A 21,312-nucleotide genomic window follows, 5' to 3' on the forward strand; every position below is an offset into this window, starting at 1 on the left:
GTGTCAAGAGTAAATGAGGTTGTGTGAACAATGACAACGTTCTCACTACCTTCCTGAACTAGTTTACTGGAAACTAGTTAGTGGAAACTAGTAATGTGTAATGAGAACAGTCGCAGCGATCTTGCAAAACCACCTTGCGATGTAGTTTTCAAGATTGCTTTGCCTCCTTAAACTGGTTTTAGCGTAAGTGAGGACACAACCATTCTTAGGGAAGCAATCTTCATACATCTTGAGCACGCTTCTCTACACGCTGTGTGTAGAGTGCCTATGCTGCGGTTTCAAATTTCGCACAAAACGTGTCATTCCACTGAGATTGTTCCCGTAGCAACAAGATTGCTTCACGTGAAGTGATTTTGAAAACCACTTTCGGGTTATCAACTGGGAATGCTAGCGCGAAGCGATCTTCCAAACTGGTTTCCTGAAGCGGTTTCCAGTAAACTAGTTTTAGAAAGTGTAATGAGAACGGGGTCAATGTTGACCATGACAGTATCAAATCACATGAAATACCTTATTGAGGAAACGCTTTAATAATATGGACATACTGAAGCTTTCATATTTTATAATTTCCTTGCTTCCATTACTCTACAGTGCTTCATAATCGGAGTATTACATAATCGTACAGCTAAATATAAATTCCATGTTATTTGAAATTTTCGTTCACTGAAAGTCTTTTGTCTTTTTATTAATGAAAATATTGGAAATGTTGTTTTTTCCTTCTTCAGATGAATGGCTAGCAGTGAATTGCAATCTGACATGTGAGGAGTTGGCTAACATCATGACGGAGTTCAAGGGAGGTCAAATAGGAGAAGATGAACTTTGGAATAGGGTGAGTCAAACATTTAACGCTTTTATTAGCTTTGGTCAACTGCTAGCATGAACATTGGAGTATGGCCATGATCAGCATATTCCACTTATCTGTTCTAAGGTCAGGAAGTGGCGCAAATCCTCAGATCTTGCCCAAAGTCAAAGGTGAGGTTTTGTGCTTGAATCACTCTGTAGCCATGTTCTTCCTTTTTTACGGAAATGTAGAGCCCAATTCACTCCAAATGAGATAATTCAAATAAAGAAATGGATGGAGGCTGTGCTATTATAACACAGCACAATATTTTGTATTTTGTAAAATTTTGTATAATCATACTTTTCTAAATACTTATTGGATTTACTTGGATTTAGAGATGTCAAATTGGAAGCTTATTTGCCACTCTCCATAAGGCGTGTTTCCTTGTTGACTTAAAAATTATTTCCCCATTTGAAACTTCTTATATTCAGATTTAAATAAGTTTCTACAATTAGGCCAAGAGTAGATGCGTCTCTTATTGTTTGCGCTCGAATCGTTTGTTTTTATCGTTATATTAAATGACAATGATCGTTTGAAAATGTACCGACTTGTGACTTTGTTTTGCATCATTGTATGGAACAAGTAGCAATAGAGGAACAATTTAAAAATAACAAGACAGATACATTTTATACATTGGATGGCCAATAGTAAAATAGAGCCCAAGACAAGCCCACATTACTGACTCAAGCTGGTCAGATGATGAAGAGTTCTTTGACACACTTGGTGACACATATGACGCAACTAGAAATGGTGACCTGGCTCGGGCACTTAACAGACTGGTTTATGACCCCCCCCCCCCCCATCAGGAAAATGTCAAAGGCCTAATACTTCACATGGCTCAGCTCTTGTAACCACATGGACAAGGTTTCCTGGAATCATGCAGCTTTCATTTTACGATAATTAGTCTTCTCTAATTGCTAGTCATCTCTGGTTAATTTAGTGTAATGTGGAGATTCATATGCATTCAGGGGCACTGCTACACTAGGGGGCAGGGGGCAACCTCATCTATGATATTTTTTAAAATAAATTGGAGAAGAGAAATAGGACAAAAGGGAGTAAATACTGGAAGAGCAGGAAGAAAGGGAATAAGAAAGAAAAGTAATGAGAGGTATGGGTAATGTAACTTTTGTTTATGAAGAAGAGAGGAATTAAGAAAGAGAAAAATGAGCAAGGGCTCTGTTTGAATAGCCATGGTCAGATGACCAAAGCTGATTCTTTGAGGGAATTCCCAAAAAGATTCTTGACACAAAGTTTGTGATGATTTATTGAAATATTTAAGGGAATTATTAAGTACATCCGGTAATTACTGAATATGTAAGGTTGTACTTGACACTCTGAAAGCTAATAAGGATTCAGCACCTACTCGTCGATGGCACAATGGAGGTTAAGTATACGGGACATTGACTTGTGTTTCCATGAAATCATCGACTACATCGGATGTAAAGAGCCTTGCCCTTGTTGAGAAGAAGTGCTTGAGGATATCGTGAGAATAGGATGCTAGTGAGCAGGAGAAGGGGAAACCCCTAGCTTCCTGTGGATAAATGTTAGCCCTCTCACTTTCCCCCTTGGTGATGACATCCACATCCAGGAAGGAATTTTCACTGACTAATGTTTCTTCGCCTCACGAAGTGCATATTCATTAGGAGGATGCACATTTTCTTGGCAGATTTTTTACTCTTGTTTCCACTTAGGGTGCAGGGGTTTGGAGAGCTTGCGTGTCAAATGGAAACATTGTCATGTTCCCAAGATTAATCTGACTTTGAGATTCCTCTTGTTGATGATTAATGTTTCGTTGTACAGTATCTTTTCCTCGATCTTTCTGTTACCTCTCTCTTTTCGTTTTTTTCTTTCTTTCAAAGTCATGATTGATTGAATGCCAAATTTCTTTCAGTCACTTTAATTCTTTTCTTTTATGGCTTTTGCCATTTATTCGTGTTTCCTTCTACTTCTATTTTCAGACTGACTCAACCCCCCTCTTGTTTCTCAATCCCCTCTTGTATTTTTATGTCCACCTCTTTTACACATCTTACAGCTCCTTATTATTCAGCAAGGAAGATCTCTTTTGATTTCTTAACTTCTTTGATTCTCGACCATTTCATCTTTTCTTTAAATCAGATTCACAACCTGTGTGTTCCATATTGTTTTCTCATTTACTGTATGAGTTAGCTCCAGAATGAGAAGTCTAACTCCTGTAATTAATGTGAGTTGTTGTTATGGCGCATCTCGCTCTTTCCAAGGTTCCATTACATTTGCTTCGGTGAAAATTGCTCCACTGCAAATTACACACACCAATGGAATCGCCAACTTCAACCCTGGATTTAACGCTATACCCTATCCTAAACCTAACATAAAACCCTATTGATACCCAAACTCGATATTGTAGATGAAATAAAGCCCGGGGCAAATGTTGTGTGACCCTTTCTACACCATTCTTTTCGGTAAATTGCCAATTCGTCCACTGCCAACTCGTCCACTCACCACATGGTCTACTTTCATTTAGTCCATCAACATTTTGTCTAACTACCATTTGGTCCAATCATCACTTTGTCTAATCACCATTTCGTCCATGACCATTTCGTCTCATAATCAGTTGGTCTAATATCCATTTCATTTTCATTCATTTTGCACAATTTAACACTTAGTCCAATTAGGCCAAATGGTATAAGGACTAAATGGCTATTGGACCAACTGGTTATTAGACAGATTGGCATTAGACTGAATGAAAGTAGACCATGTGGTGAGTGAACGAACTGATAGAAGACCAAATGATAGTAGACGAGTGGACGAATTGGCATGAGACGAATTGGAAATAAACCTTGTCTTCTAGATCCGCCTCACTCCTCCATGTAGGTTCCTCCATTGCAAAGTCTGTTAGTGCCTGTGATCGGTGTTTATCCGCAGGGATGGGGTGTGTGTTGGGGGGGGGGGATGGGTGGACACACCCTTAATGCTCCTTAGGGTATGATCAGTCATTAGTATTCCTAATGATTCAGTCACATTAAAGACAAAGTAGCTAGGTCTGTGATGCATTATTCTATTCCGGGGCACTATTAACTCTTAATGTGCCATTCACTGTAATCAGCGAGTGCCAATTTTTTCAGAGAGTCTATATTTAATTATTTTATTTATATAATAAAGGGAATCACTCCTGAGACAATAATGTTAAACCTCTTGACCATAAGCTGAACTGAACAATGGAATCACTCATGCATGCAATGCACTCCTCAAAATGCAATAGACATAACAATAGCTGTATGACCATTGCTCGAAAATGTGTTCGTGGCACTCCAGTGGATGTACAGATATGTGTTCATGGCACGTTAAGGGTTAATGGTGCTGTCACATTTCGCCTACGATAACCATAAGGTGAGTCGAAAACAGCCGTTTTTATCATTTTTCTGTGTATGGTTCGAAAAGAAATCCATATAACGGCTGTTTTCGACTTACCATGCGGACAATGTAGGGGAAATGTGACTGCAGCAGAAGCCTGAAATTTAGTAAAATTAAAAGGCAACTCTATGTGAAGGTGATTGTTAAAGAGTTGTCATAAATGATACCTGTTCAATTACTACTTTAGGTATGGAATGTGGGTCATCCAGGATTGTCAACCTGTCAGTCTGTGTTAGGTCCGGCATGAAAATTTGTTACTTTCCAGGACAGAACCCCCCCCCCTCCCTCTAATCATGGCTAATTTTTGTGTTATGGGACCCTGAGAAGCAATAATAACAACACTAAAATGTATGAAAATGGTTCTTACATAAGAAAAGGGACTTCAATTACTCATAGAAAAATTAGACAAGCAACAAATAAAGTCCCAGTGAATCTGCACCTGGCTTAATTTTTACCTATATCATTGATGACATTTTCGTGAAACAGGACCATGATTAATACATTAATCGCAAACTTGGATTGGCTGAGCGGGAAGCACCTGAAGTTCAAACTAATCGTTGCTGACTTATCTTCGTCTTCCTGAAGCCCTCTCACCCCTCCTGGAGACCTAACAAGGTCAAAGGGATTAATGACAAGACAGAAATAGAGGTGCACTAGGTGTTCTGCTAGAAAGAAGTGCTACTTTAGAGCTTTTATACAGGTGCTCATGAAGTGCGTGTTCATAGAAATAGATGTTTGTAGGCAAGGATCCATTTAACTTGTCAGAAAGGTTTTTGATTGAGAAAGTGAAGCTTCTGAAAGTGGTGATGACCGTTGACGTCCCTCCCCTTTGTTGGAAAATTTTTGTCCCCCCATTTCTGACAAATTCTGGATACGCCCCTGCATGTATGTAAGGGGACATTGAAAAAGTAAGTTAACCTGTTGGCTATAGGAACTGAATGATCCCTGTATAAAATCTATAGGAATTAGATAATTGAGTAGTCAATAAGGAGTTTGCACACACACACAAAACAACAAAGAGTTGCTGCATAGTGAATTTCAAAGTTGCTAGTTTGTTTTGGGTAATCGTACCCTGAAATATTTTCTACTTTTCTGGTCTTTTCTAGATATGTATTCAAATGTGGACTGATCTCTCCTTTTCATTTCTCTTCCTTGTTTTTGGACAAAAGGGCAAAGACCAAGAAACCGCAATGTCTTAGGTATTGCTGAAATTGTCGGCATACTACTTCTGTCCTGAAACTTTTGGCAAACCGCTGTCATTCCTTTACAAATTAAAGAATATTGGATTACAATCCAAACCTCACATTTGTGTTAAGTAGCTGAATAAATGATATTGGTTTTGTTTATGGAAGCTGTCTCGTGCATGCAATGGTCTTCTGAGGCCCAAATGCAGAATAATAGATTGAGCAGACATGATAAAGCTATTGTGGTAGTTGTGACTTCCGAGTGGTCCCTGTGTTCTTATAAAAATCTTTGTCTTACAAATAATAAGCCCACTTTCTACTTGGCTAGTGAAACAATTTGATTTGATTTATCCATTATTGTTATTTTTTATATTTATCACTTTGCCTGATATTGGTTATTGTATTTGTAAGGGTAAAAAAATCTCCCCTCTGACAAGGCTTGTCAAACACTAAAAATAAATCATTAAAAAAAAATCAGCTTTATTTTGCTCATCTATAGACAGTTCAGTTGGTAATTAGCAAAGTCCTTTGGTATATATGGCTTATCTTTCTTCTTTGCATCAAATGTAGATTTTTTTTCTTAAAACCAATTTACTTTAAATGTATTGATCAGCTTACATCAAATTACATTTTTCACACACTTGGCCTTTAATGAGAAGGCTGTAGAGAAAGTATAAGTGCGGGTTGTTTTTAGTGGCAAGAAGAACTTTTTTTATCAGATCGAAAGAAAAAGGTGAGTCAGAAAGTTTCCCCTCCCTTAGGTCACCATGGGAGATCATTATTCTGATAACTACCCCCTTGGAAGTGACATTGAGTGCCCGTTCAGACTGAAGGAAGTTTTTGGAATTCAAACTTAGGCCCATAATCAGAACTCCAGTATAACTAAGGCTGTGGTCTAACTCTTTAATAATTATGTCAAGTTTGTTAAGATTGTACATGTTTCTTATTTTGCTAATTATGAAGAGAGCCATTTTGGTTGTCATCCCCAGACATTTATGAATGATTTGAGTGTGGAATGAGCTGTTATTAAAACTTGTGCCATCAGAGATTTGTCTCTCCATTGGCTATCTATAGTTAAAGGACAAGTCCACCCCAACAAAAAGTTGGCTTGAATAAAAGGAGAAAGACCCAACAAGCATAACCCTGAAAGTTTCATCAAAATCGGATGTAAAATTAGAAAGTTACAACATTTAAAAAGTTTGCTTAATTTCGCAAAATAGTTATATGCTCACCCTGGTCAGTATGCAAATGAGGGGACTGATGACGTCACCCACTCCCTATTTCTTTTGTATTTCATAATTTGAAATATGAAATACTTCAATTTCTTCCTCATTGTCATGTGAAGAAAAGATTTATTCCTCCCTACATATGTGGATTACTGTTGTCTTAACATCATGTGCATCATTCAAGTTGGTCATTATTGCCAAATCTGTTAAAAAATGAAACATTGTATAATTCAAACAATAACAAACAAAAGAAATAGTGAGTGGGGGACATCATCAACTCTCTCATTTGCATTTTACTGATTTCTGCATATAACTGTTTTGTGAAAAATAAGCATAACTTTCTTATTTCACATCCAATTTTGATGAAATTTTAAGTGTTGTGCTTGATTGATTTTTCTCTGTTTATTCAAATAAAAAATTTTCTGGGGTGGACTTGTCCTTTAAAGCACAACTTATACCTCAGTCACATATCCCCTATGGCGGCCGTATGGCCAGTCGAAAATAGCGGTTTTAACGTGTTTTGTACCAGCTACATATACATGTAGGTGGTTTGAATAAAAATGAAGAAAACTGCTGTTTTTGACTCGCCGTATAGCTGCTGGAGGGGAAATGTGACTGAGGTATAAAGACCAGGTTTTGTATGAAACCAGAGTCCAGAATATAATCTAAAGAAACATGGTAAAGAATCATTATCATTATGTGAGTGTGATTAAAATGTTGACACAATCATTCCTTTGTTGCGTTGAAAAGTTTCTTGAGAATTTGATTGTGAAAGCAGCTTACTTGTCTACTTCTTCTTCAGGGTAGACCTGTGTCCTTCACACTTGAAGACTAATACAGGTGATTTTTGTGTCCAGTGCTTGTACTGGATGGTGCAGTTGAACTGCTTGCTATGTTAGGCAATCTCTATCTCTGTGACTCCTCATGGTTTAAGATATTGTTTTTTGGAAGCATCCAACCTGACATTCTTATGACATTCTCTTATGAATTAATGGTTCACTCACCATTTTTGAATAAAATTTGCATGGATTAATTTCAATTTCTCTCTTTTTTCTTCATTCTCTTGATTACAGGTTTACGAGAAAGAGCGAGAGAAGAGGAGAGTGCAAGGCACCATGACGTTAGGGTCATACGTACCCAATGGTGGAGCTTCAAGAGATCAGGTGATCAATACTTGCATTCACACACAAAATAAACTGGTATTCCCATGCATTCACATGCAAATTAAATACACGTTTCTTTGTATTCAGACACAAAATAATCCCTGCTTCCCAAGGGTTGAGTAAAAACAAAAACAACAACCTGCATTCTTCTGCATTCAGAAACAAGTAAGACCCCATTGTCCCCTTGCGGTCAGACAAAAATAAATCCCTGTTCCTTTGCATTTAGACACAAAATAACCCCTTCATCTCTTGTGTTCAGACAAAGTAATCAGACACAAAAATAAAGCCCGATCCCCTTGAATTCAGACACAAAATAAGCCCCTTTTCCTTCATTTAAGACACAAAAGTAACCTCTTTTCCTATGCATTTAGAAATAAATTAAATCCATTTTCCCCTTGTATTTAGAACAAAATTAATCGATTTCCCCTTGCATTCAGACAAATATAAATCTCTGTTCCCTTGCATTCAGACAAAAATAAATCCTTGTGCCCTCCTCGCCTTTTAGTAGACAAAAAACAATATTTTTCTCTCATATTCTGAAAAAATCAACCCCTAATCTGTTGCATTCACACACAAAATGAGCACCTAATTCCTTAAATTCAGATACAAAATAACCCTGAATCCCTTGTATTCATTTATGACAAAAATCTACATCACGATCAATCCGTTTGACAACTACAAGTCAAAAATATTTTATCTTTAATAACTTACAGATATCACTTTGATTAAAAAAAACACAGAATATAGGGAATCCCTACTTGGGTTTTCCCTGTGTTTGCAATGATAAATTGCACAATTTAGATACTGAAACTATCATAGTATAATCTGCAGTTGTAGACATTTGTATATTGTATCTCACAACACGTCAAAAGAAGGGGATACAATGTTGAGTTTCTGTGATTGTAATAGTTGACCTTTTCTTGCTCTTAAGAGAATGTCATTGATATTCATGCAAATGGTATTGTTGGAAGTATTTTAGCATTGTACGGTTATCCCCTAAAAATTAATTGTGATGTAAAGGGAAATTGATTATGTATGAAAACTTCCCCTTTAGATTATGATTGTCATGATGATGATGATGATTTTGTTAGTGATGATGGTGGTGGTGGTGGTGGTGGTGATGTTGATGATGGTGATGATACATTTTTAAGTTTTTTAAGTTAATGAAAAAAATAACTCAACAGTGTATAAAGATTAGAAGATGTTAATAGATTTTTTTTTTAATATCGGCCTTTGGGGAAATTTGGATGCAGTTTTGGCCATTAAGGTTAATTTTTCATTTGATGACACTTGATATTTGTACAAATTACAATTATTCTAATTATCTGATGACTTTGGTAATACTATATCTGTTAAGTACTTCAGGACATTGCCCTGAGTTATTAGTCTATTCGGCCCTGCATCCACAGTAACTCTGGCTAGGGTCTATGGAAAATTGTCCGTTATTCTTGAATTGCATTATGTTCAACGGGGGTAGGATGTAGGGGTTGCTTATCATTTTTATAATCATTTCTTGTTCAAGTACCCAGTAAACTGTGATAAGGAAGTACTGCTGAGAATGATCTTAAATTTAAACAAAAATATTTAAAATTTTGAAATCTGTTTCATAACTTAAAGGCATGGTCCAGGCAAAATATATTTATTTCTCAATAAAAAGAGTAAAAAATTCATGAGGCAAAATGCTGAAAATTTGATCAAAATTGGTTAACAAATAACAAAGTTATTGAATTTTATAAATTTGCATTCCGGTGAAACTGTTCTAGGCATGTCTTTATAAAGTTTCAATAGGTGGGCTGATGATGTCATATCCCCACTTGTTCTTATGTATTTTATTATATGAAAATAGGTTTATTCAAAAAATTTCTACCAAGAACTAAAGCAATTGGATTGACAAGTGAAAGTGCATTAGTTATTTATAACCACAACTTATTTCATCATAATGTAGACACATAATTTACACATGTTTGAAAAAATGAAACATTTATGATTTCATGTAAGAACATAAGAAAAGGGAAAGTGGGGATATGACATCATCAGCCCACCTAATGAATATTCATGACGAAATGCATTTAACTGTTTTCACAAAATATAGCTAAACTTTAAAATTCAATAACTTCATTATTTGTTATCCGATTTTGATGAAAGTTTCTGCATTTTACTCTGTGAATTTTACTCTATTTATTTAGATATAAATATTTTCAGCCCGGACCATCCCTTTAATGCAATATAATTCAGATGCTTCCCCACAAGGCTATTGAGACTACTATTAGAGCATCCTACAAATTCTATGCATCATTGCTGCTCCCATTTTCTATCAAAATATCCCAGAACATTTTTTCGATCGATTTTCTTATCTCCAACCAGTTTAGTGTTCCCCCTCCAGGAAGCTGTGAATGTTCCAACAAGGCACGTTCCCTCCGAGCCCCAGTAACCCACTCCCACGCCAAGGTTAAACATTGAAACATCACTCGGCTGTGACTTGAGTCACTGCTTTCGTATCCTCGATCTAACGTTCTCATTTTCTTCCTTCATTTCTCCTATCATCTTTTCAGAGATACACAGGTGAGCGGAAACGCATAGACAAAGACAGACATAATAAAGGTATCAATTTTTTTTAAAATTAATCGATGAGCATGTTTGCAAGTTTCTATTAAGTTTGCTTGTCTGCACGTGAGTAGCAAAAACAATTTTATTTTAATTTCAATATCTATTAAGTTCACATGCTTGCCAGCGGTTGAGTATTTATTATTTTGTGAAATTTCCTAGCAAAGTCGGATTTACTAGTTCATTGCTATCCATAATGGAGATCGTAACACAAAGCTTAGCAGTCAGTATAGAAGACTACCTTTACAATTGATTGCATTGATCACAATGTACGATTACTAGTGAAAATCAAGCATATGATCGATCGTTAGCCTTTGTGCAATAGGACCGTGGTTGCCTGAAATTTAGCCGTATGATAAACTCTACTGTGGTAAGTACCATGGTAAAAAAAGTTGCTAAACAGCCAACCAAATCAAGATTTCATGTTACTTTCATAGTTAATGTTATGCAATTGGGCTCTAGATTGTTTCTTTTTTTGGGTGTGTATGGCCGTACTCCAGCTCATTGTCTGACCATATCACTTGTTGCATGCTAGTGGATCTTCATGCAAATTTACTCTTTTCGGTGAGGCATTGCATTGAACAATACCATTTTAAGTATTTGCATATCACTCTGTATGTCTGCACTATATGATTTTCCAACAAAATTTCTGCTCTTTTATTGCTTGACAAAATGTTTTTCATTTCAAGAGTTTGGCACCTATGTGAATGTGTTTAATTTTGTTTGCAAAGCTCTGAACAAATGTCAGAATTCTCTCTCATTTCATGATGCGCACCTTTTCTAAAAAAAAATCACCTGGTAATGATGTCATACATAAGGTACTGTCTCAACATTGTAGTGACTGCAGATTTGTAACTGAAAATACATTTAGCATGTAATTGATATACAAGTTAAAGAAGCTATGAGAAAGAAGTTGGTGGATTAATTTTCACCAGATCTGCTTTTCGAATAGAAGAGCAAGCAAAGCAATATGTTGGTAAGTGAGGTTAACAACCTAAAGACATGACATATAGAATATAAGTAGAATAACTCATGTTCCCAAGTTATCAGAATATTATGTTTTACCTGAGAGTATACACTACTATGAAACCCAACTTCAAGCTAATGCTGATATTTGTGCTGAACCCCCCCCCCCCCCCACCTCCCTCCAAAAAAAGCATAACTTTCCCGCATACATAATGTGAAGAGAGGAGTATATAGGAAAATAGTTTGGTCATGTGTATAAATTAAAGTAACCTTCATTTGATTTGATTTGATTTTATTTTATTTTATTTCACATATTTCACAAGTACAAACAAAATTATGAAACAATATCAGAAAACTTATGAGAATACAAATCAGACAAGGCATAACAATTAATTCAAATTAGACAAAATAGCGATTTTGAATTAAAGACAATTTAAAAGAGTGAAATATGAGGGAACCTGCATAAAAAAGCAAAGCTTGTTAAGTCTGCAGGATCCAGAAAAAAAATCGGTCTTAATGAGGAGAGGACAGGTAAGTAAATTGATTATAACAAAGTAATGCCAAAAATGTGACGATTGTGTAAAGAATACAAAAAAATATATAATAAATAAATAAAAAAGAGTCCGCCACTCTATGACAATTATTTATTACTCATTACTCGGCCAGAGCGTATTAACAAAGTGCATGAATATAAAAGTTTACAAAGGGAAATTATAAGAATTGATAAGCATCGCTTTCAATTTAGAAATAACCTACCATTTAAATTTGTTTTATCTAAAGGAAACTCAGTGCCTGCATTCCCTTCTCATGACTATGACACACCCACTGAAGAAACCCCACCTCCGTACTATTCCGATAAAATCTATAAGGACACCAAGCGAAGAAACAACGAGGACAGACTTCCACAGGGCCACGTTGTAGAGGCCGACATCGAGGACGGCAGGTTGGTGATTTCGTCATCGTCGTCGTCATCGCTGCTGAGATCCCCTTCGCCATCACCTTCCAGAATCTCTCAGGGCCTGGAGAGTCCTCCAAGGAGAGACGAAGACGGAGACGGGAGCAGCCAGCCCGATCTGTCGTTACCCATCGAGAAATTCAGCGAGCGGGAGAGGGTGAGGATAACGCGGGAGAACATGCTCGGAGACGGGGTGATCGTCAAGAACTTATCCGCCGATGACGGCTGTAGGGTAAAGAGGTTGAGCTCGGACTCACGATACGTCGAGGGCAAGCAGCTGAATGAACCTATCATGGAGTTAACGGAAAGCACGGTGGTGCAGAACATTGATGCGCATTCCAATGACGAGACCAGCGACGAGGAGAACGGCGATGGAGACTCGACGACGGAGGCGACCACCCCCTCGGGATCGGTATCGGTAAGTGGGGTGGGGCCAATCGATTTCTGGAACGCCCATTCCTCCGAAGACCACCTCCCTCCTGCACATGCACTTGCACAGGTAATCACCCTCTCTTACTCTCACTTCTCACTCTTGTCATTGTTACAACACAATGTATTATATCTTCTTAGAATCGTATAGGTGTTATTAATTTTCAAAAAATATCTTCCGTTTTCAAAACAAGACAGAAGAAACAAGATGCTAGATTTAACCAAATTTGATTTCTGTTAAACACATGTCTTCCATAGACCCTAACCCACATTATAACAGCCAAAGGGCTCAATGGACTAATAGATACATTTTCTCACCCATGTCTTGATTTATGCAGTGATCTTCACATCTTACTCAAAATTTTCTTAGAATTACAACCCTTTGCATTTTCACACCAAGTGTCTTTTACTAGAAGACTCCAGGATATAAAAATTTGTGAAATACATTTATTTTGGAAGTGAATTCTCAATTTTTCCTCTACTGTATGGATGGGGTTGGGAGAAAGGTCAGCTCAATAATTACCGTTATCCTTATACAGAGAATCATCTTGATCTCTTTAAAAGCATTTCACTTTCTTTTTTTGTTCATTAAAGTAGTTTAAACAAGCAATATACAACACTTGTAAATCTGTCTTGCCACAAGATGAGATTAATGTCTATTATAGCTCTTTCCATTTTTGCTTTTAATTGCAAAACCATGACATTCAATTCTTGACTGGATCGATTTCTGTCTGCTTATTTTAGTAGTCTATGCGTTTCATACTCTTTCTCAGTCTTGTGCAAAGATCACAATGAACGCAATTAATCATTGAAAGTCGGCCACTCGCTGAGAGCTTGTTGTATCATGTATGTTGTGTTGTAACATGACACTGGGTACCGTACTTTGAAACTTTCTAGCCTTAACACACCTTGCATGGATAAATAATGAATTAATTTTCGGGTATTTTCATACTGATCCTTAGTATAACATTCCACTACTTGTCTCTGTTCTGTCACTTGATGAAACCCCTATTTTCTGTAATAATACTCCTAATCCCTTCAGTATAATGCATGTTGTGCATACGTGTAGTGAACTCCCTTTTAACATCATCACAAACTCAATTGCCACTGCACATTGTTTGATAACCTATTTGTATGTTTTCTGTATATTCTGTAAGATTAGTAGGCAGGAGCTACCCTTCTTTTAATCTGTTTTCACCTCTGTCTAAGTTGATAGTTTACCCTGTCTTCCACTGCATAAGTTTAGCATGAATGTTTATACAGAACCGGTATTACTGTGATAGAAACTTGCTGTTATAGTAATCTCATGGAATACTGACTATTGATTAGCTGTTGGAGCAACGTGCCATATTCAACAGCCAATCAAAATCCAGTATTCCATGAAGAGCTACTATAATACTAAAGTTAGTCAGTCTTATGGAATACTGGCTTTTGATTGGCTGTTGGAGCAATATGCCATATTCTACAGCCAATCACAATCCAGTATTCCATGAAAGATAGTATTACAATAATACCGTGTTCTCACTCAGCCGTAGCTTGTGGATCAGACTCGCGAGGCGAGTCTGCTCCGCCAATTACCCACAATCCTCCGCGATAAATGTGTAAACAAACTCTCGCGCACGCTTGCCTTGAAAATTTACCACGACAGAAAACTGCATAGAATCGAGTGTACTCTGGACTGCGTGCGTAGGAAAACAAAACTTGAATAAAGAATATTTCTAGATAGATGGCGCTATATAAATGCCTATTATTATTATTTAGCTTCTGAGAATCAAAGTGATTGAGCATCTGATTCAGCACAGAAGTTACACATGAAAATTAAAATATTCAAACGGTATAACGAAACACTATACCCAGACTTGATAAGTGTTGAATGTATAAAGATACACAAAAACACTTTGTTGAAATGGTTCACTCAAAGTGGTTCTTCACTAGTGTGATATGTATCATTATACAGATTTTGGCAAAAATCTAATAGGAATTAGGAAGTTTTTAATATGTTTCTCCATCCTATGCCAAGATAAATGTATCCTTTCTTTGATGAGAGCTCCTACCTAATGCATGCCAGAAAGAAATGAAAAACTTCCATAATGCTCTTAATATTTACAGATGCGTGTATATAATTAATATGAATGGAATATCTGTCAAAGTTAAATGGCTTTGAATATTCTAGGTAGTAAACACAAGGTAACCATGGAACTTGTCTTCAAACTGTTGCCAATTTGGCAGTGATGTGAATGCACAGACCGTTAATGCTTCCACTGATTGTAAAATGTCTGATGCGAATTGGAAAGAAATCCTTCAGACACTGTTATATCCATGATCAAACTAATATTTCCTCAACACTCCTGAAGATGTACATAAGATAATATAAACAAAAATAATCAATCCAAATGGAATTAATAATTACGTATCCTGCTATTTCAAGATACTGCTGTACTTTTTGCCCAAAATTAAATCAATTGATAAATCTAATGCTTCCTCTATCATTGGAGAAAAAAGTTGAAATCAGGGTGTCCTTAGTAGATGAGTGTTGCATTGTGGGTTGGTATCCTCTTGGTAGACCTGCAATCTATTTGTCTAATACAATCATGGCTAAAGACATTTGTGCCCAACAACACAAAACTTTGCGATTAATCGCTAATTTGAAAGAACAATTCTGATTGGTTCCTAGTCAGTCTACTGAGCAAAATCCGCATGTAACGATGATCTCGATAGGCCATTTCATTAAGCAATTAATTTCTAACCATTGTGTTATTGGGCCTTGGTTTATTATCAGTTTGGTATAATTACCATTTGGTCCAAATGTTCACTTGGTCTAACTGTATGGGTGGTGTAATATCCATTTTGTCGAATGTCCACCTTGTCTGCTTATTAGTTTGTACTTTATAAAAATTTTGTTCATAAACAGTTATTCTTGATAATTATGATCATTAAAACAAAATGATAGATTAAGAAATAAAATAACCTGATTGATTACCTGACCTGTGGGTGCATCGTGGTCTAGTGGTTCTGACTCTTGCCTTTGAAACAGAGGGTCGTGGGTTCGAATCATAGCCATGGCGTGTTTTCCTTCAGCAAGAAATTTATCCACACTGTGCTGCACTCGACCCAGGGTTGAGGTGAATGCGTACACGGCAGGAGTAATTCCTTGCATGCACTGAGCGCCGGTGATGGTAGCTCGGGCTAAAGCCAGGGTAGTAGTAGCAGCGCTTTGTATCCTCTGGCAAAAAGCGCTTTATAAATCCAGCTATTATTATTATTATAAAACAGTTTATCTGACCATGTAGACTAAACCACTAAGGGGATATTAGTCGGAATGGGTGAAGCCTTACTGGAAATTCAGAGAAAGCTTTAATTGGCTGAATGGCAATTACACCACATTGTTAGTAGATGCATCGGTTGTTGATTAAAAGGATTAGACCAAATGGAAGTAAGACAAAACGGTTGTAGACCAAATGGTAATGTGTCCCATCTTGGATGTAAGTGCATTGCACTGTGTTCTGTCAGAGTCAGCGTCCCTTTATATCATTCTTGTGCATATACTCTACTACATTTCTTGGCATGGAATATTGGAGATGGAAGTTAAACTTGTGCAGTGTTTATCAAAGGTGATGGTTATAAGGAGGGTGTAATGAGAGCTCAAACCACTTTGTGCGTAACTAGTGGAACCTTTCTTCTTCCATTCCATGCCTCTTACTCCTTTCTTTCTCTCTCCTTTTTATTTTCTCTCTTCTCTCTCTCTTCCCCTCTTTATTTACATCCCTCTCTCACTTACCTTCCCTTCCCTCCCCTCTTTTTTCACACTGCACTCTCTTCCCGCCCCTTCTGTCAATCTCTGTTTCCCCCTTTAAAATCTTTACCTGGCATTAAAACCAACATATTGTAAGGGTGAACTTCCCCTATGACCCCCATAAATATGATAATGATTATAATATTCAGTTTTTACTTTTATATACAGCAAGACAAATTAAAAAGTAAATGCACATTAATATGCTTCGAGTCTCAGAAAATATTCAGAGGTGCACTAACAAACTCATGACATCATGATGATGTCATTATGATGTCATAAGTTATGTTAAATGTCATAATGGTTTGCCAATGCTTATTAATCGCTTCAGGTCTAGGAAAAATGTTCAGAGTTGTGTCGGACAAACTCACAACGTCATAATGATGTCATTATGATGTCATGGATCATGTTTAATGATGTCTTAATGATTTGCCATTGACGTCTTAAGTCCTGTTATAAGTTAGTCAGTGCAAATTTGTAGATTTTAGTTACTTTTGTATGTTAATCTAAAGAAATTCATTGGTCTACAGTATTACAGTATTTTTCCTTTGAAGCCTCAAATCCAATCGACTCTGTAAACAAAATATTGCTTTGTTTTAAGGATTCTGGTCAAATTGATCAACTTAGCCACACCTGGAGATGTTATGAAATCATTTTTGCCTGAAAAAAAATCTTTTGATTGTTTTTCCTTCTCTCTCTTTCACTTCGGCAATGTGACTCTATTTCTGTGACTCTATTTCTATTTCTAGAGATATCTTTTCCAATTGTTGGTTTTCATTTCATTATTTTCATCAGTAGTATAAAGTTGTTGTTTGTTCCTTACTATCTAGACCCAAGCAACGTTAACAAGAGTACCAGAGGAATCTCAGATGCCTCCTTATCTTAATCAGGTAATTTTATTTACTAATCTATCATACAATAATCATCATATCAAGGGTAATTGTTTATTCATTTATTCAAATTGGATTGATTTTTTTTATAGATTTATGATGTTTTTTTTGTTTTTTTTTGAGGGGGGGGGGGGTAAAGTCATTCTCAAGATGAGTCATTCCTTTCTTTGAGTTTTACTTTATTTGTCAAGTCTTCAGTCCCCTCTTATTTGACATCAAATGGTATGAATGATGTCTTGTTTATCCTAAGATGCTAAATGTTATTTTTTGTGAAATCGCACATATGTATAATCTGTTGTAGAACCATCCTCATGTTCTTTTATATCTCATTTGCAATAAAATCTGATAATATCAACATTATTATGTATATGAATGTCCATTGTAAAATACATAATAGCCCATTATCTCTGAGTCTGCACAAATGTTTCATATCATGATAGCACACAATCACTTCATTTCCTTTACAGTATACATATACATTATAATCCATTATATTATTTCATGATTATTGTAATACCAAGTATTCATAATCATAACTTTTGTTGCACATTGACTATTATTTCAGGGTTGATTTCATTGAAGTCAAGTGTACAATGGACTTGGGTTGTTGTTGTTGTTGATGTTAATTGTTACATGTAGCACCTATCATCAAGAAATTATTTTCACCATAAATTGGTTATTGCAGTTGGATAGAATGTGGGGCATGTAGAGTTCAAGAAAAGTTGTGATTTGATTCAAATCAGAGTTTGTCAGTTGGTAATCGATAGGATTCCTTCAAATGATGCTTAGATTTTCAACTGCAATGGTTGATGGTCATGAGGTTTTTGCTCCAATCTTTTATATTTGTCTACATTTTTATGGCAGCAGTGAAATACAATAAAGATTGAATCCATGGATATAATGTTTTTTGATAAAAAGTAAATCTTATACGGACATTGCGACTGGATCCTTCACAATCTAGTATCTGATCGGGTACCTGAGGACAGGTGCTTGTACCAAGCTTGCCTTTCTGTATCAAGACAAAGGTGAAGGAATACCCTGTCGTCAGAGGGGGGGGGGGGGTATCCAAAAATAGAATTGGTACTGCCTTTGAACCATCTACTTCCTATAATGAAAATCGTTTTGTTGGTATTGGATAATTTTTTTCCTCAGAATAAAAAGTAATGTGATAGGATATTTGAATTGGTCACTTTGAAGTTAAACATGATCTTTTTCATGTCTGTGTATTTGCTAAATCCTAATCATTTTAAATTTAAATAAATAAACTTAAGGATTTTTATTGTCAGTTTGTTTATCATTCAATTTTGATAAATAATTCAAAGGTTTTTGTCTATTCTTAGGTGTATATATAATGTCTTTAATTTTCATATGATGATGTAAATTATGTTATATCAATGAAAGAGATATTTTGGTACTAACCTCTTTTTATTGTTAAAAAATGACACAGAAACAAAATTGAATGGTAAAAATACTTTGTTGGTATACTCCAATAAAATATATCGAAAGAGGGAGAATAAAATTACCTTAATTAAATAGTAACTTGTTATTGAGTGATTTTGATCATTTTAAAAGTGAAATTTGTGAGTATCATTTGTATGCTCACTCTAAATTCACTAAAAATTAAGTGATCTATGATGTAACTACCAAATGGCTTTGATGGCAAGTGAAAATTCACTAATTAAAAAAAAAAGAAATCTATATTGACTTTTTTGGTTTTGCCTTTGATCTTTTACTTTAAGATAACAAAAAAAAAAAAAAAAAATTTTTGACAGGATAATGAATAATTAGATAGCCCTTTTAGAGTGCTTGTGATGATGTAAGTTTGAATCTTCTAGGGTAATCTAATTAAAATTTAGGGTTCCTCATTCCAAAATTATTCCCTGTTGGAAAAAAAACCCAGACTTCCTGGATAGAAAAGAAAGTTCTTTGACCTTAAGTGCAAAATCTTGTTAACATTTTTGGTAAAATAATTGTGATTCATGTTATATTTATGTGGGTTACACTCTGTATCTGAACATGAATCATAATGATATGTTTAGATGTGAGAGTGTAGGGGGTATATTGAGAGGACATTGTTATCTAACTTTTCTTCCTGTAGCTGAGTGAGAAGGTCTATTGAACTCCATATGCAGGAAAGGGGGAGAGGGGCAGTTGAGTGTGTAGCCATGAGATAGGGTCTTTCATGTCCAACTATTTTCTTGAAGGCACGAAACAAGAAAGCACTGGCGACACGGATCGCAGATGCCGCCACGAGATAAGGTGATATAGCCACTTGGAAGAAGCTTCCATAGGTTGGGCAAAAAAAATCTCCATGGATATTTTTGGTGCTCCGGGACAGATGTTTGGCAGTCTTGTGAAGCTAAATCCTCATTATTCTTGGCAGGCGACAGTGATGTCACAATTTTTATGGAACTTTCATGCCTTTACTCTGGGGATGTTTGCCAATGTAAGGATGTACGAAGGAAAGAGGGGAACGGGATATATTTTTATAGTGTTCATGCAGCCACAGAGGACATAGATAAAGTGGCGGATGGTTGTGTTTTTCTTCAAAAGAAGGCTTCCGAGAGAAATGGAACCCGTATGTTTGTAACAGATTAAAACATGAACTTGCTGCTGACGTGGTCTAACATTTGGACTGCATTTCACAGTTCCTATCTCAACGTGGCCGATGTTTATAGACCGTTCCAACGCTCATTGCAAGAACTTCCTTCTAGAAACACCAAGATTTATCTGGTGCAAAAGATACAAAGACAAGCCACCATGTAGTATTTTTAGCCCTCAGTATATCCTGGATTTTTTTTTAATGGTGATTTTGCAGAATACATGTACACAGAATACATGACTACTTCTACTGAAATTGCAATTGATTGTGTGAAGCAGGTTTTACAGCCTTTCCAAGGATAGATACTGATGTCTTTGAGAAATCATCCAGGACTGTGGATTGAAACAGAACTGCCTGAAGAAACCCTTCCACAGCCTCCCTGCATTGTAGGATTAAAACGTCTCTAGGATCAACCATAAATCACTTCACTTCTGTAGTTTGTTTTTCACACTTGGCTTAGGTTGTTCAGGATTACCTTTTCTTGATCTACGTTGAGTGACGCCACCGACCTATTTTTCCTAAGGTGCTGCTTCTGGTCTCCCCCTCCCCCTCCTCTAACACCCGAATGAATCGACAATTATCTAAACCCACATTCTGGCACATCGCGTGACCTGTTTCGTCATTGCACAGGTATCACAGTTTCCTTGAGACACAACCATTAGTGATATTCTTTGATCAGTTGCCTTATGGATTTATCATAGATGTACTTCTTCAAAATTGTTCCAAGGTCTTCAAAACTTTCAATTAGTGCTCTCTGCAAGTGTTGAAATATTCTATGCGATTCTTAATGTCTTCTGTGGATTAGTTGTAGTACACCGTCTTGTAAATTTGGAAGGTATTTGCATCGAATTGTGATTTATTAATTAAATGAGTCCTGTTGTGCCAGGGATAACAAGGAGCGTTGATTTGAAGGTAGCTCTACCACGTACCTTCATGTACATGTAAGTGGTAGTCTTTTCATCATGATGGATACATTTAGTGAACTCTTGTAAAATCTGGGCCACTTTCCTCAGTGTATTTGGCAACTTGCTCACATCATAACTCTTTATCTGATGCATGTGTTTTTAGATTACATCTTCAGCTCTCAAACCTATAAACAAAGATTTACATCATCGCTTAATAATATATTCATCTGGCATTCATCTCATCAAAATCACATCTGAAGAAAATAAAAACAGAGCACCTGTTATTTGTGTCCAGACTGCTGTTGCAGCCACTACTTCCACAACCACTACCACACACACCACCTCCCCAGATAGGCCAAACCAAGTTGAT

The 21,312-nt window shown here is 36.4% G+C and overlaps 1 protein-coding gene across 5 annotated transcripts in view; it reads left to right on the plus strand.

The window, feature by feature from the left end:
• The window catches only part of LOC129258957 (uncharacterized), a 59,140-nt gene that overhangs the window by 19,137 nt on the left and 18,691 nt on the right, over nucleotides 1-21,312 (plus strand). For 2 of the 5 annotated variants that reach the window (XM_054897206.2, XM_054897210.2), the window contains exons 3-7: nucleotides 723-826; nucleotides 7,712-7,801; nucleotides 10,354-10,402; nucleotides 12,152-12,825; nucleotides 17,376-17,435. In XM_054897206.2, coding sequence (XP_054753181.2) covers nucleotides 723-826; nucleotides 7,712-7,801; nucleotides 10,354-10,402; nucleotides 12,152-12,825; nucleotides 17,376-17,435 — 977 coding nt within the window. The remainder of the gene's footprint in view (nucleotides 1-722; nucleotides 827-7,711; nucleotides 7,802-10,353; nucleotides 10,403-12,151; nucleotides 12,826-17,375; nucleotides 17,436-21,312) is intronic. The other 3 variants (XM_054897208.2, XM_054897211.2, XM_054897207.2) reach the window with 2 other exon arrangements.

Source organism: Lytechinus pictus, chromosome 4, assembly GCF_037042905.1.
Source record: "Lytechinus pictus isolate F3 Inbred chromosome 4, Lp3.0, whole genome shotgun sequence".
In the NCBI taxonomy this organism is placed as follows: domain Eukaryota; kingdom Metazoa; phylum Echinodermata; class Echinoidea; order Temnopleuroida; family Toxopneustidae; genus Lytechinus; species Lytechinus pictus.